Source organism: Leptonychotes weddellii, chromosome 1 (genome assembly GCF_054177405.1).
Source record: "Leptonychotes weddellii isolate Sample4059 chromosome 1, ASM5417740v2, whole genome shotgun sequence".
In the NCBI taxonomy this organism is placed as follows: Eukaryota; Metazoa; Chordata; class Mammalia; order Carnivora; family Phocidae; genus Leptonychotes; species Leptonychotes weddellii.
In genome coordinates this window covers 106,675,486-106,699,156 of record NC_138369.1, presented here as the reverse complement: position 1 = coordinate 106,699,156, position 23,671 = coordinate 106,675,486, and the positions used below count along the sequence as shown (strand labels likewise).

The 23,671-nt window shown below is 45.6% G+C and overlaps 1 protein-coding gene and 1 long non-coding RNA gene across 9 annotated transcripts in view; one reads left to right on the top strand and one right to left on the bottom strand.

The window, feature by feature from the left end:
- Positions 1–490: 490 nt before the first annotated feature.
- Positions 491–10,563, bottom strand: LOC145717182 (uncharacterized). The gene is made up of 3 exons (XR_014140254.1): positions 10,399–10,563; positions 8,806–8,958; positions 491–1,148 (listed from the first exon to the last, which is right to left on the bottom strand). It is a non-coding gene; the product is annotated as an uncharacterized LOC145717182 (long non-coding RNA).
- Positions 10,564–15,150: 4,587 nt separating this feature from the next.
- Positions 15,151–23,671, top strand: part of MECOM (MDS1 and EVI1 complex locus) — a 541,324-nt gene continuing 532,803 nt past the window's right edge. For 6 of the 8 annotated variants that reach the window (XM_081829240.1, XM_081829219.1, XM_081829230.1 and 3 more), the window contains exon 1: positions 15,153–15,524. In XM_081829240.1, coding sequence (XP_081685366.1) covers positions 15,488–15,524 — 37 coding nt within the window. In that variant the 5' untranslated portion in view covers positions 15,153–15,487. Of the gene's footprint in view, positions 15,525–23,671 lie in introns of all 8 variants that reach the window. The other 2 variants (XM_081829261.1, XM_081829284.1) reach the window with 2 other exon arrangements.

Below are 23,671 nucleotides of genomic sequence, written 5' to 3'. Positions count from 1 at the left end.
TATTCAAAAATTAGATATGTATATTACTGTAAAATATATTCCATACAAAGCATTTCCCCCAAAACAGGAATGTCAAAAGGGAGATAAAAGTGAAACTTTTAAAGTAAATCATAAAAAAATAAAGTAAATCATAAATTTGTTCTTTAACCATTAAGGCCTTTCATTATCAGTAATGATACTTTCATTACTTAACATTAATATTAAAGCTTTTAGTGAAAGTAATACCATTTGTATAGGCCATATCTTGATTGGTTGGTCATTGTTTTTCACATTACTGCATTGTATTTGTTAATTTTCTACTACTACAGTAGGGTTCAGAGTAGATATTCAATACTAATAGTGCTTTGTGTCAAGATCTACAAACAAAAATTAAATAAACAGTCTATGGCTCTGGGATTTTCAGAATCATTCAAAGATCACAAGATATTGGAAGATGGTAAATTCAGGGTTCTTAATTCCAGACAAAATATTCCACTCTGGTTTAAGCAGAAAGGTTTTATTAAAAGATAGTAGGAATTTTACAGATCTTTGAGAGGATCAGAGAACCAGGCTTGGATGCTTTACGTAACTAGAAGTGCCCTCGCATAGCACAAGACTGACCTAGTAAAACATAGTGGCTGTCCCTGCCTGCTTTTGAACATGAGGCTTGGGGTTGGATGCTAGAAACTCCAGCACCACTGCCCCAGGAGTTCTGGATGTCTCTGCTTCTGGGCTTGTCTGAAAATCCAGTTGCTTCCTAGTGATCCCTGCCTCACGTGCTCTCTCTGCTTCCATATCTCTGTAGGTGAGTCTGCTGCTAAAAGATCTGCGCATGACTAATTGCAATTAACAGGGTGGATCTAGTCATGCTGTTCCCTAAGGAGTCCTGGTGAGGAGAAGGGACATATTGGGTAGGATGGCTGAGAATGAAGAAAGAGCTCTCCCCTTCTCAGGAGGGGCCAGAGTCCAAATTACCAAGTCCATGAAGGCAAAGCTTGGCTGGCAGCTGAACTGGAATTGATCTTTGAGTGGTCCTGAACAAGTAGTGGAGTGAGCACCAGGGCTTCTAGGTAACAGCCAGGCTCAGCTTCTGGTGAGTGGTTTGGCTACTCTAGGCTAGGTCAGCTTGTCAGAGTTCATATGAGGGAGGGCAGAGGCCAGATCCAGACCTAAGGAAAAGGAGAGCAATAATGAGTTGGGAGGTTACTGCTCTCAGGCAACTAGGCTGGTCTCAGGCCCGGGTCAAAACAAAAGCTAAGTAAGATGGACTCAACACAGAGGGTGAGAGCCAAATGCTCAACACTTGTCCAGAAACCAAAACCCACTTGAAACACACTTTTGATTCTGGACATGGGAGCAGCCATCCACCACCTGACTAATCACTGGGGTAAAGGCGCTTCTTTATACTACCAGCCCAACCTCTGAGGGTTCAGAACTGACCAGACTATAAGTATTCCTAACCGACAGGCCAGATGAAGGCAATGCTTTAGTTGTTTACTGTTGCACAACAAATCACCCTAATGTATTGGTGTAAAGGAATAATCATTTTATTATGTTCACAGAGGATGTGGATCAGGAATTCAGACAGAACAGAGGACGATGGCTTATCTTTGCTCCATAATATCTGGAACTTTAGCTGGTAAAATTCAAATGTCTGGAGGTGACTCAGTCAGCTGGAAGCCAGGGGCTGGAATCCGCTGGGGACTTTTTCATTCACCTGCCTGGCATCTGAACTGGGATAACTCAAAGGCTGGGCACAGCTGGGACTATGGGCCAGAGAACCTATGTGAGGTCTTTCCATGTGGATTGGGCTTCTTACAGTGTGGCCACTGAGTTCTGAGGTGGAGCACCCAGTTGGGAGCATTCAGAGAGCAAATGTTCCAAGACACCAAGACACATAGGCAGAGGCTGCATGGCCCAGCCTTGGAAGTCATATAACATCACTTCTGCTCTGCCTTATTGATTGAAACAGTTACAAACCTGCGTAGATTTATGGAGAGGAGACACAGACACCACCTCTTGATTGGAAGGGTGTCAAAAAATTTGGGCCATATTTTAAAACTTCCACTAAGAGAAAATAAGAAAAAGAGGAAAGCTCAAAAGCACATCAACTACATATAAATACTGACTGATGCTTGCTAATAAACTAACCCAGTTTAGTTTATTTAAACAATAAAATAATGGAAGACTTGTCATGTACTAAGGAGTGTGTTATGTGCTAGGAATACAGAACTAAGGCACAACCCTCAAGGAATTTACAATCCACTGGAGAAGACAGATGAACATACATTGTTGTAACTAAAGGTAAAGTGAGGAAAGTAAACCAAGACAGATAGTATACAAGTGCTGCAAAATAGCCTAGAGTAAGGGGTAATTAATATAGTAAAGAGCCTGTGCTGTCCAGGGGGAAGCATATGAAGTTAGAAGTTAGACCTGGATTTGAATCCCATCGTCACCATTTCTTAGATTGAGCTATGTAAAACTGCTTTTTCATCAGTAAAAAATAATTGAGTATCAATTATTTCATATGGTTCAACCCAATACTAGCTAGGTCACCTTGAAAAAGTCACTTAACCTCTAGAAACATCGGTTCCATCACCTGTACAATGAGGTTAAAAATATCATAGAGTTATTTAGAAAAACAAGATAACATTTGCAAAATGTCAGTATGGTCCTTTATACAAAGTAATAGCTTGAGAAACAGTTGTTTTGTAATTATTATTACTATCATAGAAAGCTTTAGAGAGAAGGCTGAAACTGAGATGACATTTGAAGACTCAACATGCTTTTTTTTTCTTATTTATATTTATATATTTATTTATTTATTTTAGGTAGGCTCCACACCTAGCATGGAGCCCAACACGGGGCTTGACCTCATGACCCTGAGATCAAGACCTGAGTCAAGACCAAGAGTCAGACGCTCAACCAACTGAGCCACCCAGGCACCCCTGAACATGCTCTTGATGGCCAGATAAGGGAGGTGGGATGAGTGATTTTAGGCTGATCAGAAACATGGGAGAAGGCTGTTTTTGTGATTCTACTTATAGGTGATATTTGGTTCTGCATTTGTTTTGGGGCCTAGACATTTATTTTGAATAAAATAAAGGTTTTTGTTTTTTTTTTAAGATTTTATTTATATATTTGACAGAGAAAGAGCAAGAGAGGGAATACAAGCAGGCAGAGTGGGAGAGGGAGAAGCAGGCTTCCCGCTGAGTAGGGAGCCCTATGTGGGGCTCGATGCCAGGACCCTGGGATCATGACCTGAGCCGAAGGCAGACGCCCAATGACTGAGCCACCCAGGTGCCCCCAAAAAAGGTTTTTATGGACTAAATAATCTGCAACCCTGCCTTCCGAAATCACTGAAGCATTCTGCTTAATAACTAAAAATGTTGCTGAAATAAAGAAAATGAAGTCCTTGCTGAATACTGAATACAAAAGGGAATGAAAATCCTGGCAGCCTGTAGTTGGGGAACAGGAAGCTTATTTGAGAACTCAGAGCTTAAGTTTCAAAACCTTCATGGAATCAAGACACGAAGCTCTGTTTCAACACTAGTTAGGAAGTTAAAACTGATATCTTTGCATGAAGTTGGTTTTCAAAGAATTACACCATCAGTGAAAGGCTGATCTAGAAAATCATCAGCTCACCAGAAAAGACATAACAAGAAAGCTTCTATTTCATCTGGCTTCTAGGTTACAAAGAAAAAAGTCTCCCCGACAACACTTTCCAATAGACCTACTATTACTTATGTCTGGTTCTAATTACACTTCCTCCATCTTTTGGAAAACCCCAGGGAGATAAATAAACTTTAAAGCTGATGATATTTGGGGCACCTGGGTGGCTCAGTTGGTTAAGTGTCTGCCTTCGGCTCAGGTCATGATCCTGGGGTCCCAGGATTGAGCCCCACATCAGGCTCCCTGCTTAGCGGGGAGTCTACTTCTTTCCCTCTGCCCTTCCCCCCACTTGTACTTGCTCTCTCTCTTGCTCACTCTCTTTCAAATAAATAAATAAAATCTTTAAAAAAAATGAAGTTGATGATATTCCTTATACCTGATATTTGATAAAAGCAAATGTAGGATGTGAGGGAGATCTGGCTGCAACATCTGTCACCCCATTGATCACCAGGGTTGATTCAGCTGATCTGGCTGGCTAGGCAAGTGTCCCCTTCCTCCCTCACCACTCCATGTGTGTCCCTCCTGAAGCTGCAACTCCCTCAAGGAGGACGACTTTCCCCGATAGAGGAAGACCGTTCTTCTGTCAAGGGTATATGAGTAGCTGCGCTCCCCTGCTAGAAGCTCCAAACAAGCTCTAAACGTCCATTTGTAGGAGAACATAGGGTAGTCAAGCTTCCAAGACTCCAGACACATCCAAATGAGGTGCTGCATGTGTTAGTCTGCCTTTCTTTAGGAAAAAATAAAAAGGAAATGTAAAACCACTTTGGAAAGATAAGTCTTCAAGTAATATTTAACATGATTTCCACAGATAATGTCTTGCTAAAGGTGAACTAACAGTCCAAAATTCTAAAGTATGGGAAAACAATTTATTTGAGCAATGGTCAGTGGATACATCAAACAGCAGGATTATGCCTCTAGCAACCTCAAACAATAGAACTGTCAGATAAAAGAAACATGCTTAAGGTGTTTAAAAACTTAACCTTGAAACTGGAAATAAGAGGACAACAAGGTAGTGTGAAAAGATAATGGGAACATCTAAAAAACCAATAAAATTATAAAAATGAAAAAAACATAATTGAGATGGAAAAAGTTAATCAACAGGTTAAATAGTTGATTAGACATAGCCAAAGAGAGAATTAGAGAACTTGAATATAGATCTGAGGAAATTATCCAGAATTAAACACAGAAAGATAGAGATAGAATTTATTAAAGAGAGGTAAACAAACATGGAAGATAGCACAAAAAGATCCAATATACACCTACTTAGAGAGCAAGAAAGAACAAATTGAGAGGCTGAAGGAGAGGCAGTTTTAAAAAAGGTAATGGGGAGCCCTTTCTAAAATTGTTGAAAAACAAAATCCTCACATTTAGAAAGGGCCACGAGTTGTAAGCAAGATATGGTTTAGCACTGGAGGGCAAGGAAAGTTGGATACAAACACCCCTCGAGGGACTTAAGAGTCTATTAGGAGACACCATACAGGTACACACAAAAACAACATGGAAAGAAGAGAGCTGCAGATGTTGGTGATGGGGAGAGACTGCTTCCTGTTAGGAGAACCATATCAACAGTTTACTGGAGGAAGTGATGTTTGCCTTGGATCTCAAAAGATGGGTAGACTCAGCATGTGCAGAAGTGTAATCCACCCAACACACCACTGCCTGCTTAATTTCCCTAAGGCATAGTTCTGATAATGTCATCCCTTTATTCAGAATTTTCAAGATCTCTCAATTATTTTCAAGATAAAGCCCCAGGTTTTTGTCTTTCCTTCAGAGTTCCTCATGGCATGTGCTCAACCTATCTTTACAAACCTATTTCCCATAAAGTGTCTTCTTGAATCTCATAACTCAGGCAGACTAAGATTCTTAACACTTCTGGTGCATACCTCATGCTTTCCCACCTCTCTTGTTATTCCCCCTATCTAGAAAAGCCTTGAATTAAAAGCAAAAGTTTGGGGCCTTATCCTGAAAATATCTAAGGGATCTTGAAGATTCTGAGTAGGAGAAATAGTATCAGAACTGTGCTTTAGGAAGATTAGTGAAGCAGTGGCACGTAGAGTGGATTAGAAAAGGAGGTTCCTGACGCTAAGGAGCCCATGCGCCAGGACTATTACGTTGTATTCATCTGGGCGGCACAAGTGCACAGATTGCCCATTTAGTGTGATGAAGAAACCTGAATGATTATTGATTGTGTAGAAGTTTTGGACATGAATGTTGTGACAAGCTCAGCATAGCATTAACACAACAGAAACAGATGTATCAAAACAGTATTCACTATCTTGGCTTCTCTGCATTGGCGCTCCCACTGCATCCAGAAGTGAAGCTGTCTCCTAGAGCCCTTCAGAATGCCAAATGTCTTGATGAGTACAATATATACAATTTCAGAGTTTCGGTTCAATGCCAACTAGCTAAGGGAAAACCTGGGTATGAGTTGGATGGTAATCTTTTTGCCTACAGACTATTTCTTCTAAATGGGTATGAGCCCAGATCAATTTTAAACTTATTATTGTTTCTCCATGCAACAGAAAATTCTTCCTCGGTTTGAAAAGTATTTTTCAAGAGTGTTTATAAAATTGATTTGGAAATTTTTCTATTAAAACCCAGCATAACACCATTGTATTTTTAAAAACATTTGAAGTCCAAATCTTACCATATGTCAGACTTCTAGTACATCTACAGGAGCTCTCAAAGTAGATAATTCAACAGATCAGTTCCTACAGTTTCTTTTGGGTACAATTGATTCTCTGTACTGAAATTGTTTCTTTCCCAGTCTCAGAACTGTGGTATGCTTCCTAACCTTTGGAAATGGACTGCTTATAAAACATTTGCTAAGAGACATGCAACATCATTAAAAAAAATAGAGCTTTATCTCCATAGGTATGTTTCTGGGAAAAGTGAGTATAAATCAAATTTTTGTAAGTCAAATCATATTTTAGATGTCTCAGGGGAACTCATTATTTAATAAAATAGCATGGAGAGAATAATCACATTGTGATGTGGCTTTTCATGAAGCAGGGCCCACCTGTATCACACTCTGTCATGGCTGTGGGCTTCACTCTATAGCTGAGTTTGAGGGTAGCCAGGTCTGCCTTGGACTCAAGTCAAGGGAATTAAGTTACTGAGTACTGAGATCTTGTTATGAGGCAGTCTCCTTTATAAGCTGTGTCAGCACGGGTCCTATAGTTAGTACTTTATAAAGACATGGAAAATCTGCTATATCTATAAATTTAAAAGTACATTAAGCAAATTAATTTACTTTGATGATGTCTATATTTTCTTATGTCAGCCATAATTATTTGTTTGACTAAAGAATTTTAAAGTAGTGCATATGTAAATTTCACCAATTTATTTCCTGGCAGGGATCTAGACTTAATCAATGGGTTCCTGTATTGATAGTAAGGGTAACAACTAGATCCATGAAAATCAAAATTTAAAAACACTAAACAAGCAAAAAAAATCATGTAAACAAAATCTTTTTAAAAAAGAAAGAGCACTTTCTAATCCCATTAAAAATCACTTTCTCTTTGAATTGCCTGTGTGGCTTCCATCTTACAGGGAGAGAATATGGTAAAACAAATACATTAGATATCTTCGAATTATGACTTTGTATGTATTGTCTAGCAAGACTTGCAATCAGGTAGTCAGGGGAGGAGTGGTGTCTCCATCAGTGAGTCTTGGTAGCTCTCATCATCTGGCCCAGATCCTGTTGCTTCAGTTTGTTTGAGGGATGGTCAGGACACCGCTTGTGTGGGATGAGCTGAATACAACCCTGATTTATACTGTGAGTAGGAACAAATACACAAGAATCCCTTGAAAATATGTAGCTAAAATCCAATCACATACACACACATTAGTGCCCATTCAAACTGCAATGTTAAGATCTAATTGCCCCAGCCAGTTTTATATACAGCAAACGCCTCAGACTTCAGCTATTTGAGGGGACAATTTGCTGAGCAAAGAAAAAGTATCTCATTATAGATGGGAATGGAAAGGGCAGTGTCCAAGACCCCTGACCAAAACACACACACACACACACACACACACACACACACACACAGTAAGTCTTATCATTATGCAAATTATAGAATGTTAGAACTTAGAAGTCTAAATAGCTTCATTTGTCAAATTTCTGTTATGCAGGAGGCCCTTCTTACATGGTCTTAATCCTCACAATAACCCTGTAAAATAGACATATTTATTTCCATCATACAGAGGAGAAAATGGGGACTCAGAGACATTCAGCAACTTGCCTAAGGTTACACAGCTGGTAAAAAGTAGAACTGAGATTTGAACCTCCAAAGGTTTGACTCTTAAAGTCTTTCAGTTTTAACTTGCTATTCCCGGGTTTATCTAATGTATAATGGCTCTGAAATCTGAATATTGCTATCTTTTCCTAACACTGGCAACCATGGCTTCCAAAAGAGTTCCAGAATTTTTGATGGCATTTGTCCTTTTTATTTTTTGCAGTCCCCAAAAAGGGCTCACTTAATAGTATATACAAAAGCTACTTTTTAATTCTTGAAGATCTCAACTTTGAGCTACTGATCATTTAGAATGCTGACAGCTTCCAGGCTCCAGAACCAATGGTCTGAGTAATGAAACTAGAATATGCAGATGTCACACAGAATTCTTTCTATCCTAGATTAAAAACCTCTTCTCTAGAGAATTTTATGGAGGAGAAAAGTAGAACTTAAGTATTCATACAAAAAGCTTTAAATCTGACTGTGTTCTAGGTTCAGTATATCAGGTTTGTGATTGAGTTCAAGAACCTCACAGAGAGAGACAATACCATATTAAGTACTTAGTGATGTAAAGCATTGTGCTAGTCTATGGGAAGGGGGGTTAGGGGTATGAAAAAGAGGTAACAGTTACTTTAGCTTTATTGTTCACAAAGCATTTTTAGACATTGATCCCATGGAGGAAGGAATGACTATTTCCCTGATGTATTGAGAAAACAAAGCTTAGAGAATATAAGGCAGGACTCCTTCAAGAAGCCTATAGCTGAGAGGGGAAGGAAGAGGTGGAAACAAAGAACTCTAATGTAAGGAGGGAGAGATAAATGTCAGAGACTTGACAACAAGATACTGGGGTGGGGGTGAGAAGGAAGTGGAGGGGTGTGTCATTCTGGTGATGACCAGAATCCTGGGAAAGCCTCACCGGTGGTCTTGAGTCCAGGAGTCAATTGGTGAAGAGGGCAAGAGTTTCTGCAAGGGGGCAGAGGAGTTGCAGCGTTTGAAGCGACAGGTTCATTGGCTCCACGCTCTTCCATGACCAAGCAGACAGCAGGTTAGGTCATGGAGGTGTCCTGATCTAAAACAGAAGAAAGAAAAACGGCCAGGCAACATTCTAGAGCACCGCTTTTCAAACTTCAACAATCAAGTGAATCTCTTGCTAAAATACCAATTTTGATTTAGTAGGTCTGGATTGGGACCTGAGACACTGTGTTTCTAATAAAGTCCAGCTAATGCTTGATGTTGCTGATCCGTGGGCCACACTTAGAGGAGCATCCACTTCACCTAGGAGCGTTAGAAGAGCAAGACTGCTTGGGTCTCACTCCAGACTTACTGAATCAGAATTCGCATTTCAACAAGATCCCCAAGGGGTTCATCTGTACATTTAATTCTGAGAACCACTTTTCTAGGTTCTTCTTTGATCATCAGAAGGGACTCAAGGAGGTCCAAACTTTCCTTGGCATCGCATACCAGCAGTCTGGTCTCTCTCCGGAGTTCCTGTTCCCACCGGCAGAGATTTGTGCCCCGTGGAGCTGCTCCTCCTGATCCTAAACCAGTAGCAACTCCGGGAGTTGATCGCCTCGTAATCCTCGTCGTTGGGTTCCTTTCCACCCCAACCCGCGCTTCCCCGGGGCGCTCCAGCTGTTTCCCACCCCCACGCCCAGGCAGCTACTGTGCACAGCTGGAGCCCTAGGCAGCGGGCGCACCCGGAGCTGCGGCGGCCGGGGAAGCCAGGCGGGGGCGCCGCAGACTAGGCTGTGCGGGAGGAGGCTGTTCGAGCCCGCGTCCGGAGCGACGGGCGGGGGAGCGCGAGCTCCGCATCTGGTGCCAACCAGTACGGCCCTGGCGCGGCCCCACATTCCCACACCGCGGGAGCGGCGGCTCGCTACCTGGGAGGCGGCGCGCACCACCCCAACCTGTGTTTCATAAACCCGTCGGGAAATAGTTCCCAGCCTCGAGGGCCAGTAATCAGGCCGACATTCTCTCGAAAGAACTGCTGATTATAATTCCCGAGCTGGGCGAGGGCCTCGGGGACCTAGATTTTAAGTCGACTATATAATATCATTATCATCATTATTAAAAGCCAGCCACCCCGCCCCACCTTCCTTTATATGCACGTCTGAAGTTGGGGAGGTGGAGGCGGGCAGTTGAACGACCAGAGGGTTGCAGCAGGATTGTAAAACCTAACGATTTGCTAAGAAATCGGGGCCGAAAAACGCAATTTACAAAACTGCGAGTTTTACAAGGTAGAGAAGGTAACAGGGCAGAAAACGCACGGCCGCCGAACCCTCGCCGCGCGTGCTCGCAGGAGCGGGCGGGCCGCGAGCGCGCCTCTTTCCAGCCGCGCGGCCCGGGCCGCGCGAGGATTTCGCAGGAAGAGGAGGCTGCCTTGGTGCCTCGCGCCCGGCGTCAGCGCATCTCCGAGAGGGCCACCAACGCCGCCGTGAGCCCCATGCGGCCCGCAGCGCCCCTTCCCTGGCTTGTCGCGGAAGTCGCACTATCCCTGCCCCTCGCCCACCTCAGCCGGGCTCTCTGTTCTCGCCTCGCCGGCGTTTGAAGCACGCATTTCACCGCGAGCTTCCTTTTCAGGGCAAAGCGCAACGTGCGGTTTAAAGTTAACACCTCCACGCAACCACTGCTGCGGGGATGTGCGCATTTCCCCCTGCGTATGTGTACGAGTGTGTGTTTCTCCAAGACTGTCAGTCTAAACGGACACTCTTAACATTTATTAAAGCCTACGTGTTCTGTCTCGAGGCTTATCGGGTTTGTCCAAACTTGTGTGTGTGTGTGTGTGTGTGTGTACGCACGCGCGTGCGCGCGTGTCTCCACCCTCCTCTCGCCTCCCCACCCCCGCCCGTGCAGGGCGAAGTAGTCCTATATAGCGATGATAAATATCCCTGTTGATCACTTGATTGATTACCTCCCTGAAAGGTCACGCGGGCTCGCAGTAATTTCCTTTTGCCTAAGGCTCCCTTTTCACTTTTACTCCGGCACGACAGCTCCGAGTACACGGGATCTTTATTTTTTATTTTAACCCCTAAATGCAACCCCTCCCGAAAACAATGCAGACAAGAAAAATCGAATAAAATCAACTCGAGACCTTTTAGCTCACTCACAGTCGCCTTCCCCATCTCGCTCCTTTCTTTCTTCTGGCCCCCGCCCCTCCTACTGCGACCCCCTCTCCCCAACTCAAATGTATTCTAGACACTATTTAATAGATGAGTGTCTTGCAAGTAAACTCAGGCGTCCCTTGGGTCTGCATTTCATGTCTGTGACTCTCTCTTTCTCCCGTGGACTAAAAATTCGGATTTAAACCACTAGACAAGCTATTAATTTAGCTAGACTACCCAGGGTCCTGAACCCAATTAATTTCTAATAATTATAGCCCAAGGGGGCTAGATAGATCTCCCTGCCTCTTTCTTTTATTGCCACTCCACGCCACCGAGGTCAGCGTATAATAATAAAGTGTATATTTTGAAAGCGATCTCCAGAACAGTGAGTTATTGCAATGAATGAAAATTGTTTCCATTTTGGCTAATTGAGCCCGTGGCCGAAAGCTAGAGCTCTGAGACTAAATAAAGAGGACTGTTTCCTTTCAACATGAAGAAACCCCTGCCTAGCTCTGGTCACCCAGTGAGAGTTTAATTTCTTAACAGCCAACCTGAAACCCAGCGTTGGGTAAACAGTATTAATAATTGCATTACAATGATTAAATTAATCTTGCTGGTAACCAGGAGAATATAGGTTGAATAGCAAGATGTAAAGTTCACTGCACAAAGACAATAGGCCAAGAAATACCTCCATAAAGAATTCAAACTTTCTTCCAAAGACACTGTGGGGCTGGTTCAATTATATTTCGAGGAAAGGAAAAGTTCCTGTTGCATGCAATGTATTGAAAATCAGTTCTTTGCCGTTTTTAGCATTTATTAAAGAAACATAGTTGGAGAAAGGGTATACTTCTCTTGTCTTCTTTCATGACCCCTCTTCCTTTCAACTCCCATCTTGATTTCTCTACTTCTCCCTAAAAAAATTCCAAAAAAAAAAAAACCAACAAAAACCCCGAAATAAAATATGACAGTAATACAACAAGCAAATCCAGACAGCCCCGTAAGCTCTTCGACTTTCCAAGGAGACACTGTTTCCAGGATGCTCGCTTCCGTTGGAGAAAACGCAAGGAAACGTTGGCACTCATGCCCCTCAAGGAAACGAATTTCAGGAGGAGAGGGAAAGGTGGGTGGTGGGTAACCGGGCAGCGGGGGCAGTTCGGCCAACTTGTTGGAGGCCTCCTTTCTCTTGGGCGAGCGACAGCTTGGACGTCCCGTCCGAGGGTTTTGGGAATCCGAGGGGCCGCTGAACAGAAAGTCACCTGCTTGGGTTTCACGGCTGAGACTTGGGACAGGTGGAACTGACGGGGTTCATGTACTTGGAAGTGGGAATCCGCCCAGGTCCGCACGCCGGGGCCGCGGCGCTGCAGGCGGCGAGCGCAGTCAGCAGCTGCTGGGCGTTTGCTCCATCAGGTTAAACACACTTGAACTAGAAACTTAGCTTTTTTAGTAACACTCACCTAGGGCAGAAAGCAAATGAGAGAGAGAGAGAGACAGAGAGAGGGAAACCCAGCTTTCAGGTTTGAAAAGAAAAGTGATGATATTATGAATACTTCACTAAAAAAAACCCAAAACAGCAAAAAAGAATGATGCCTTGTCTATTCACAATGCTTTGGCCCTAGGGCACAGAGGAGTTTGTGTTTATTATTTCAGTTGGAGGAGGTTGGATTTGCTCGTGTCCCGAAACTCTTGGAAAGACCAGGCATTCGCTGAGGCGGCCACGACCCCAGGGACTTTAAAAACCAGAAGGGGAGGGTGCTCCAGCAGCGCTTCACCCCCGCGCCCTTCGCTCTCTAGAAAAGTTTAAAAGACTGGGATCTTTAAGTTTGGGAACTCCGATTTTATTTTCTTGAGTCCATATCCTACCCAATTCCGTTCACAGCCCCCACCCCACCCCACCCCTAAACCGCCACGTGGTTTATAATTTCTCAGCGGAAACAATCATCGCAGCTTCACGTATGGGTCTTCTATTTAATCTTGGGGTTGGTTCCATGGTACCTTCGTTTCCTAGAAAATTCTCTGGCACTCCTCTTAACCTCCTTTCCTCAAGTGGACCAGGATATAGGACCCCCCTTCCCCCCCCCCCAAGATGAAAGGAATTAATGAGAGCAGCAGAGGGAAGGATAGTATCTCCTTTTATTATTTTTTTTAAGCTTCCCGGGGCTGAGAAGGTGAAATGAAAAGTCCCAGGCAGAGCCTCCGACTGTTCTGGGAGCTCTTCCTCCCTATGGGGTCTCCTTCTCCTCTCCTGGGGGACAGGGCCCTCCAGGTTCCCATAGATGGTAGGGGTCTGATCCTCCAGTGCAGCCTCTCCATCCTGTGGCCTAGGTGAGGGTCCCCAGGGAGTCCTTAAACTGATCAGAAGCAGCTTCTATGAACATCATGCCGGCCCCCCTAGTGTTTCTCTCCCTAGAGACTCTATTACCTTTCTAAAGGTTCTCAATCCCCCACTTCTCCTTTTCCTCTGGGGTCACTTACTGGTCAGAGGGAAGGCACTACTCCATCTAAACCGAGGGGAGCCTGTGAACTCACATTCACAGACTTCTGGGTATCCACATTCAGAATGTTGAAGTGCCTGGTGCTTTTACACCCAGCTCCGCTGTGTGTAAGTACAGCACCCGGATGCACAGAGCAACAGGAATTGTAGTCTGACTGGAAAAACAAAAAACAAAAAACAAAACCCACCCGCCTCTTCAGTCCAGAGGCAATGATAAGAGTACTCTTGTGTCCGTCTGGTGCTTACCAGAACCTTCTCTTTTGGAGGTTATTTTACTCCTGCTCTGTGCAAGTCCTTCCTTTGCTCCCTTTCTTTTCCTCACATTTCAACATTACACATTTGTCTCTCTTGGGACTTGTACTTGGTTCCCCAGGGACCTGTATCTTACAGCCACATGCTCCCAGAATTACACAGCTCTGGAGAAAGAAATGGTGGGCATCCTTAGCCAGGGTGATCCTTTGAATTTTGACTTCCTCAGAGATATTTTATGAGCCATTGGTGAATGCCCTTTAGGCTTGAACCTTACTGTTTGCTCAGGACATTCTCAGTGATCTCTCTTCCCCTCCCCTGCCTTTGCCAAACTCATGCCCAGGGCTTGCTTTTCTTTTCCTTTTCCTCTAACTGGAACATCAAGGATGTACTGTTGCAGCACAGAGACTGAAAAGATTGTAATTTTCTTTTACGGTGTCTGGCAGGATTTGCAACAGATATTATTGGGGACATAAATAGTTCATGGAAGGTATTGAACAAAACTGTTTAATGCAAGGAGGTTGTACCAAGAGAAAATCTATACGTAGTTGAAATTGATTCATACCTTGAATCCTTTAGGATTTCCCCATTTCTATGTGCCCACTTCATTGGTAAATCCTGTAATTAAAGCAAGTTTCAACAATGTATTTTTTAAGGGTGGGGGAGGACTTTCCCCCCACCTCCTCTTTCTTTTGACCCCAGAGGTTGTGGGTTTAAGCGAATGAGTGAAAATGGCTGGCAGGCTGAGCTGCAGCAAGAGGAGATGGGGGCAGACTTGGGGGAGGCCGGAAGGTGACAGCCAATCTCAGGGACGCAGGAGGTCTTGGATATTAAATGCCCGAGCCTGTCCGGACCTGGGAATCAAAGGTGATCATTACTACTTGGTGGGAATAGACTACTGAAATGTTCCAAGGGTAGCTGCAAGCATTGGATTATACCTAACACCGAGCAAGAAAACAGTTACTTATTTAGCTTTCAACTCTGAAAGCACAAAGCCGCAATAGCTTCAGCAGCAGCAGGGGCGGCAGCAGCAGATTGCCTGAAGTTCAGGATGATTCTCACTTTCTCTTGGATCGTTTGTCAACAGTCCTGTCCTACTAGTTCTTTAGCATGGAAAAGGTTTTAAAAGCCCCACTTCTTATTTTCTCCGTGGATGGTATAGAAAATCTCCTGCAATTTATGGTGGGAAAAACAATAATAATAATGATACAGGCTTATTGGTGATTCCAACACGAAATCAAGCCTTTGCCCTAGTCTTTTTATTCCGCCCCCCCCCCCACCGCCCGCCTTTTTTTGGGGCGAGGTGTCTGCTCCCCTCTGGCTCCCTGCGCTCGCTCCCCGCCCCCCGCCGCCCTCCCCGTGGCTCCCTTTCTCCGCCTCCTCAGCGATTGCCATCTGACAAGATCTCCAAATCAAAGTGATAAATCGCTCCAAACTTTTTTTGGCGGCGCTGAGATGTTGGAGGGGCGTCTAGCGCGCATGTGCGAAGGTGTCCGAACTGACAATGCTGGAGAGATAGCGAGTGTGGATTGAGAGAAAGGGAGAGAGGGAGGGAGAGAGAGTGAAAGAGGGAAAGACAGAGAGTGAGTGTGTGTAAGTGCGTGTTTGTGTGTGTGTGTGTGTGTGTGGGAGAGAGAGAGAGAGAGAGAGAGAGAGAGAGGAGCGAGGGAGGGAGCGAGAGGGAGAGCAAAAGAAGGAAAAGATCCAAGAAAAAAAAACCCCAACCACACACCAGCGGCTGCAGGACTGGGCACAGCATGAGATCCAAAGGCAGGGCAAGGAAACTGGCCACAAGTAGGTGCAATATCCCTTTTCTATTGGCTTTCCCCCTCCTCTGCCATCTTGCATATCTGTCTCTAGCGCTCCGGGAGGGAGCGCGCAGCTGCCTCTCGCGCCGGGGCCCGGGTGGAGGGCAGGCGCAACGCAGCCCCAGCAACCTGCCGGTCCTAGCCTTCGCGCCCGGCCTCCCGCGCTCTCGCTCTTGGTTTGGGCGCCAGAAGAGCCGGGGCAGCCCTTAGCCCCGCGCACCGACCAGCTGTGGCAACCCCGGGGTGGGGGTGGGGGTGGGGGCAGCCAAGACCGGGGTGGGAGGGAGAAGAGCGCGCGAGAGCAAGCGGGAAGGGGTGGGGTGGGGGGGGAGAGGAGATGAGAAAGTCTCCCCCTCCCCTCCCCTTCCCCCCAGGCGGAGGAGAGTTGCCTCTGGCCAACCAGCTAGTCCCGGGTATGGGAGGGGGAGCGGGGGATGGGGGGAGGCGGGCTGGGGATGGGAGCGTTTTCGAGTCTTGGTTTGTTTCTGGGGTTTGGGGTGGGTGGCAGGCTCGGAGGGAGCCGCAGTGGCGGCGGCGGCGGGCAGCAGTGGTGGAGTTGGGAAAAGTTGCGAGGCGGCCGCTGGAAGTTGCGCGGGCTGGCGGGCTGCGCCGAGCTGCGGTTGCGGTAGTGGGCGCTGTGCACTCGGCGGTGCTCTCCCGCGTGCGCCGCGCGGCGGGACGACTGGGGTGGGGAGTGGGGGAGACGAGAGTGGGGCAGTAGTCGCCGTGTGTGTGTGGTGGTGGTGGGGCACAGGCAGTGCAGAGCTACCGGCTCGCCGGAGCCGGGGGCAGGTGAGGAGAGAAGAGGCCCCGCGAGCGCCTGGAGAGTGAGGAGTGCAGGGCGCGCAGCCAGCGGCGACAGCCGCCGAGGAGAAGAGGGCCGAAAGGGCCTGCTCCCGCCTGCGAGATCCAGGCTGGCCGGGCGCCGAGTGACCCCCAGGGGGCGGGCTGCCGGGACTTTAGGCCGCGGAGAGAGCGCCGTAGAGCCTCTCGCTCTATTTCTGGATGCAGCCCGGGTCTCGGGTCACTAACCCTCCCCGGCGCCCCCTGCCTGCCCGGCGTGGAGCCGCGTTGGTCACCGGGGAGATTGGGTTCAGGGCAGGGGTGGCAGGGTCCCCACCCCCCACTCTTCTCACAGAAGTGTCGGGGGACTTCGCCTGGAATTGTCCGCCGAACCGACACAGTCGGGAAAGGCAGAAGCCTAGATCGGGACTGTAGGCGTCAGGACTGGGTTTGTCCAAATGCTTCTAGCGCAAGTGTAAGGGGACTAGGAGGTGCCGAGACCCGGAGCAAACCCGAGCAGTCCAAAGCTCTCCTCCTCGAGGTGTCAGCACGCGAGGCTGGAGCAGCCTCGGGAGGGGACAGGCCGCCGTTCGCTCTTCCACTCGCTGAAAACAACTAATTGTTTTGCTTGGGGACCAGAGAAAGGAGAGATGGGGGTGGGTAGGACGCTTCTCCCCAGTAAAATCCCCAATCTCTCCTCCCTCCTTTGCGCATTAAAACCAAGTACGTCCCCAAGCCTTTCAGCCTCCCAGGTCCCCGCAGCAGCCGCGCGGAAGGCAGCGGCACCTCTGCGGGCTGGGTTTCTTTGGCAGTGGGAGTCCGAGGTCTAGCCCAGTGAGATGGTGTCATCGTAGGCTCCTTTCCAGTGCTTCATCCAGTCCTCACTCAAGCACTCCTTCACTTCCCAGTACGTTTCCTTTCGCCCTGGTCTCAGGGATCAACCTAAATATAGGGCTCTTGGGTCATCAGTACATCTGTTTCTCTTTTGGATATTGTTCATTTCACTTAGCTGCGACACTGTCAAAGGGCGCCAGTAGAAGACCCGTTTTTTTCTGTTTTCTTTTAAATGTGGCCGATGTCTTTATTTTCATCTGAGGAGGAATTAAATGTACATATGTTTGGAGGCCTGGGGGCTTCAATTCCGGCTAAAGGTTTGGAGTGAGAGAGAGAGAGAGAGTGTGTGTGTGTGTGTGTGTGGTTGGAGGGTGGGCGGACGAGAGCGGTGTTTTGGAGGGGGGGGGAGGCGTGGAGAGCCTATTTCAACCATGCCTAAACTGTGAAATGAAAGCCGAATGCTTTGCGCTTCATTGCCCGGTATCCGCCGAAGTGAAAGCAGAACACAAAACCCTTCGAATTTTCTTGAGCAACTTTTTCAACTATTTTAATTGCCAAGCTGTACGCCGCCCTATTAAAATATTCCCGCACGCACAGCCCGCTCAACATCCAGAAACTGAACTTCGTTTTCCGATCTGATGATACTTGTCATTTCATCCAGTGGGAGACCCATTTTTTGTCTCTAGTGTCTCTCAGGATGCCACTGCGGCTTTCTGATAGCTAGATAGGAACTCTTACAAACTTTTCTTGCTGAGCCTCAGGTTCTCGCTCACGCTGCTCCAGCTGTTGCCACCAGGCAGCTTTTCTTGGGCAGAAGCACTGCTTTATGCAATTCTTCAGTTACAATCTGGGTAATAAAGGAAATCATATCAAAAGTAGGGATTTTTTGTATTTTAAAGCGCTATTTCCGTCCCCCGCCGTAGTGCGTGAGTTTCCTTGAGCGTGGCAGAGATAGTCAGTGACCCCTTGCCGTGCAGTCCAACGAAAACTTCGCCGCTCTGTCTGCACCGGTTTCTTTCTTTTTTTTTCTGGATTAGAAAGAGGCAGTGTGACCAGCATACTTTAAAAAGCATGCCTTTATGTTTTTTTAAAATGCAAAGTCAACATTGTAGTGGAAACAAATCACATAGGAACAGGAGTTTTCTGGATTTCTTGTTATTCTTTTTGTCTTTTGTAAATTTCTTTGGTGGCCAAGTCCTGTCCTGGTCTTGGCTACGGTACAGGATCCCTTGAACCCTGAAAGTACCCACTGAAGTTAAGCCCAGAACGAATGCACAACCCATGTTCCAACGTATAGGGCTTGTTTTTTTCTTCTTTTCTTTTCTTTTCTTTTTTTTTTACACACTAGTTGAAACCGATAAATTCGTTGCAAATCATTTGGGAAGAATAAACCGTTTAATTAAAAACAAAAAAGAAGGGAAAAACAAGAGGATTGACAGTTGTACTGTCTAAAGCCCTTGGCTTTTATTCCCATCTTTAAGAAAAGAAAACTAAAAGCAGACTTCGGCAGCGCCGGGAGGCTTCCCAGCGGTTTTTTTGGGCAGCTAGGAGAGCACCTGGGCGGTGCCAGAATTGCCAGTTGCAACTTTTTTCTTCTCGTGATGGGAAAGAAGTCAAGTTGGGTTTGCCCAGCCTGCCTAGAGCCGAGACACCGAAGCAACCCCCACCCCACTTTTCTAAAATGACACCCGACAGGGTTTCAATCACAGCACTGAAGGAGTTGCAACGTGTAACCCCCCTTTAGCTACCGGCCCCCCAGAAGTCTCGTAAAGACCCAGAAGGCGATGCGATTAGCAAGACCCCGGAGAGGGGGGCACTTGTTACTTGTACACTTGATCTCTGTTTAAAAAGAGGCTCTTAAATAGGTAAGGTAGATGACGACCCTCCCTCACGTGCTTAAACTCCTCACCTTAGCAGCCCAATACTTAAGATAACAAAGGAAACGCGCACCCAAGTTCCAGCCTGCACTCCCCGTATGCCCACCCATTTGTGTTTTTCTTCATAGTTAAAAAAGAAAAGATGGAAATACAGAGCTTTGTTTAAAAAACATATTTTACTTGTTTATTTCAGACTGTTTTTGAGAAGGAAAAACCCTCGTCCGTCGGAGGCCCGAGGCCCCTTCTAGGAAGGCGGTTTATTTGCCATTGCTTGACCATTACCCTGGCTTAGGGCTTCTTTATTGCATTTGGCACTTGGAGCGCAGTATTCCTGCAGCATTTCGATGTGTTTCGCCAAAAAAAGAAAAAAAAAATCTATGTTTAGGAGAAGGTTAATAACGCTTTTCATCCCCACCCCCCCACCCTAAACATTGTGGAAGGGTACGGTTCATTAGATGCAGAGGCAGGAAGGCTGGAAAGAAAGGCTCCTTTTTCAGATTTTTATTTGTAGGGGCTTGAGAAGTCACAGGTCTTGGTGACCATGTGCGTGTGAGTGTGCGTGTAAGTGTGCGTGAGCGAGTCTTGGAGGGGTAGCCCAGTTCACAGGTTCTCTGAGCGGAGGCCTCTCTCCACTACCCTGGCCCGGGCCTCCTCTGCCGACAGACATTCAACACGTAGGACGCTTATCGAATAGAAATTAACGCGTCATTCTAAGAAATCTTTACTTCCTTCTTCTCTTTTATAAAGTTGAAGGTAGTAACTCTGTAAGCAGTTTCCCTTTAAAGATCTTGTCGTTTGGGAGTTTATTTCATTTTTGGAAGCTGGGGCCAGGTTATCGCTGCAGACCTGGCCTGGGCCAGGGAGGACAAGGATGGGGACCCCCGGGGCAAGAAGGGCAAAGGAGGGCAAGAGAGAGACGACTTGTTGCCCTCATCTCCTTAAGCTCAGTCCCCCTCTCCCCGCACCTCCTCCGTTTGCCTCTGCTGGAAGCGGGCCCTGGAGTGGAGAAAATTGACTTGTCACCTTCTGGCCAATGGCTCTCACCCCGTTCCCGAGGAACTCAGCTCCTAGAAGAACCCCAGTCCCAAAAGCTGGGTACAGCCTCCCACCCCGCATCTCAAAACCATCGCAGGCAGTGGAAGCGGGCTCTCTTGGGTAGTAGGGGGTGGAGCTGGGGAGGCCCTGGTAGGAGCCTGGCAGTGCTCACCCAGGGAGGACCCCCACACCTCCCGCCCCAGCTGCTCAGCTCCTGGCTCTCAAGCTTAGGCCGGATCTTCTCTCTCCAGCCTCAGAGGGGCTGAGTGCCGGCGCACTGCTTCGCTAAGAGCGCTGACGGTGTACACACATGCACCCACGCGCACCTCTCTCTCTGTCACGCACACACGTCCGGGGTTAAGGAACACTCAAGCGGGGAGGGCAGGCACACCTTCATTCGCTCACCCCGGCAGGGGGGAGAGAGGGGCTGGGGGAAGACCCGGCGGGAGGAGACAGGCACACTATAAGGATGCCAGCCACATTTTTCTGGAGTGGTGCTTAACCCTTCCTTGGCTGGAAGCCGCTGCTTCAGGCACTTTCTAAAAAGGTCTGTGGGGTCTGCTTTTCTTTTCATCTGGGCAGCCCAGTATGAATCATTAGTTCCCTCCCTACCCCATTTGCCACGGTCCTTTTTCTAAAATTAGATTTCCCCCTTCCCACTCTTCTGGCCTTGCTAGTTTACCAGAGAGTTCTCAAGGAAATTGGCTGTGTAGTGAGAACAAGTGTGAGGAAGAGGATAAAAAGGAGACAAACAAATGGAGCAGAAAACAAGAGAGGGAGAAAGGAAGACAGAAGCAGCATGCCTCTTCTTCCAGATCCTCCGTTTGCACACCGATTGGTATTATATTTTGTTCCCCAGTAAATGAAAAAAGTATAATCCTTGTTAATTATCCTTGCTTACATGCCATACAAGAAACTTCAGAGATGTTTCTACATAAGGAAGAAACTGTTTAGAAAACTCTTTCAAAAGTGTGACATATCACTCTAGTTCAGCACTAAAAAGCTAAACACACTTGCCCTCCTTTGAAGTGCCCTGGCGAGGCCAGCGAATTCGAGTGCGGTTCAGATATTGCTGTGGGTATAACTAATGGCCTCTACCTATTTAGCTCAAGTGGGAGGAGAGAAAGGCCTGAATTCCTTGTCCAATGGGTCCCTCTGGAGACTGGGTTCTGGCTCCTGGCCAGTTCTGTACAATGTCAACATTGAATATTTGAATTCCCAGACTCTATTTAACAAGTTTCTAAATAAATAAACTCATTGTGTGTCTGTGTTTAAAATTATTTCACCTCTTTCTTAAAAGCTACAGCATCTTATTACATTGGGCTTGCAAGTTGATTTTTTGAAAAAATAAACAAACAAACAGAGCTTAAGGCATTTTAATAGGCAGGCCGTCACCATATGTTTGTTTTGTAAAGACATTCTCTCATTTGTGGCTGGGTAGGAGCTATTTCGATGGATCTTGGGCTGTTCTGTGTGCTGTGATAGCGAATTATATAAAAAAGCCAAGCTAAATTCAGAAAGTCAGTGAAATATTAATCACATGAAAAGGGAGGCCTGAATGTGTAACTGTAGTGTCTTTAGATATTTGATAATTTTGTCTGCTGGGTGCTACAGGGTATGTCCTAAATGGATATCTGTAGACTCCCCAGTCCACACGTATCAGTAGATCTACAGCTCTGCCTGGATGATGTTTTGTTTCTGGGCATATTTTCTTTATGTGTGTCTGTCTTTGTAAGTTGGAAAGAGTAGATACACAAATGCTATCCTCATATTTCAGTTTGATTTTGAAAAGGACTACATGAATTCTATGTTTTTACTAATCTCTTAGCATTTGAACATCCACAGCATTTTAATGAAGATAGGAACATACTTGTTCTAAGAAGTACATACTTAATAATAATAATAAAAAAGGCAAGTTCTAGTCCTCTTGAAAGTGTGGACCCCATCTGGAGTTGTTAGGAAAGAAAGTGGAATTCATTCTAATTTATGTGTATAAAGTACAACATTATTAAAAAGAATGGGATTTGAAAGGGCACATAGCAAAACCCATAACAGTTAGCTGGTAACATGGAGAGCTCAAAGCCAAGAAAAAAATACCACCAACCCGTGCAAACCCTAAAATAGATTACAATGACCTCAGCCATTTTCATTTTCAAAAATAATAGCCATGATTAAAATGGGGGGAGTGTTTTACTTGGAACCATACTCTTCTGCATTATTATAAAAGCTGTTTTGTGGTTAAGGAACTGTTTCATTATAGAAAAAAAGCAAGTGAATTTTTAATCAAATGCCTAACTCTTCAAAAGCTCTTATTCTTGAATTACTTTTTATTTTAATTTTAGTTGTTATTCTTATTCATTAGCAAACATGCTTTTGGCTTGTATATTCAGCCAAATCCTTGACTACTAGCTTTTATAACAAATCTAAGAAGAGATGTTATTTAGAAAAGAGATTTTGCTAATCCCCTTAGTAAACACCTGCCTAAGGGTCACTGACTATATATAACAGGAAGAACCAAGGCTTTCTTAACCTTGTTCAAGAACTTGCCTAAAGGAATTAATTTTGTATGTTAGAGTTGTTCAAATTATGACATTTGGGAAAGTCCTTCTATGTAGCACTTGGTTGGCTTCAGCAATGGGCAGGCTTATGGTAAAAATACCAGTGAGATCTCTCCATGTACATGGACCAGGCACATTTCCTTCTTTCAGGAACATTGCAAACGTGCTCATCAGAGTTTGAATCTGGCTGTGGTCCCTGATTGAATAGCCAGGTCATCTTCAAGTTATTGAGTGCCTCTGAAAGGTACCTGTCTTTGTAAAGTGGGAGTAGTAATACTACCCATTTTGGGCTGCTCTGAGGGTTAACTGGGATGATGCACGCAAAGTACCTAAGTCAAAAGAGATCACTCAACAAATTTGTCATTTTCCTTCCAATATATCAGTTAAATTTTCTGAAGAGGAATTTTTTAGACATATTTCCCTCCACTCTATTTTTTATAAAGTCTCATTTTTAGAAGCATTTGCATGTATACAGTAAGCATTTTGTCTGTCTTCTCAATAAATCATGCCCTGAGGATAAATTTGGGCACATTAAAACTGTATACTAAGCCAAAATAGGGAATAAACTTATTCTGAAAACTGGAGAATCTTTCTTTTTGGGGAGGGGGACACTGGGTAAATAAAGTGATTGAAATTTTAACCTTGCTCCACTGATCTTGGCATTGTATGCACACAGCCTAAATTGAATTATGTATATTCTCCAGTTGTCATTAGACCATAATCCCTGTGGATGAACATTTTTTTTTTAAGATTTTATTTATTTGACAGAGAGAGCATAAGCAGAGGGAGAGAGAGGGAGAAGCAGGCTCCCTGCTGAGCAAGGAGCCCGATGTGGGACTCGATCCCAGGACCCTGGGATCATGACCCGGGCTGAAGGCAGCCACTTAACCGACTGAGCCACCCAGGCATCCCTGAACATTTTATTTTTAATGGAATGAGTTTTTATTTTAATTTTATGATTTTTTTAAAAAGATTTTATTTATGGGGGCGCCTGGGTGGCTCAGTCGTTAAGCGTCTGCCTTCGGCTCAGGCCATGATCCCAGGGT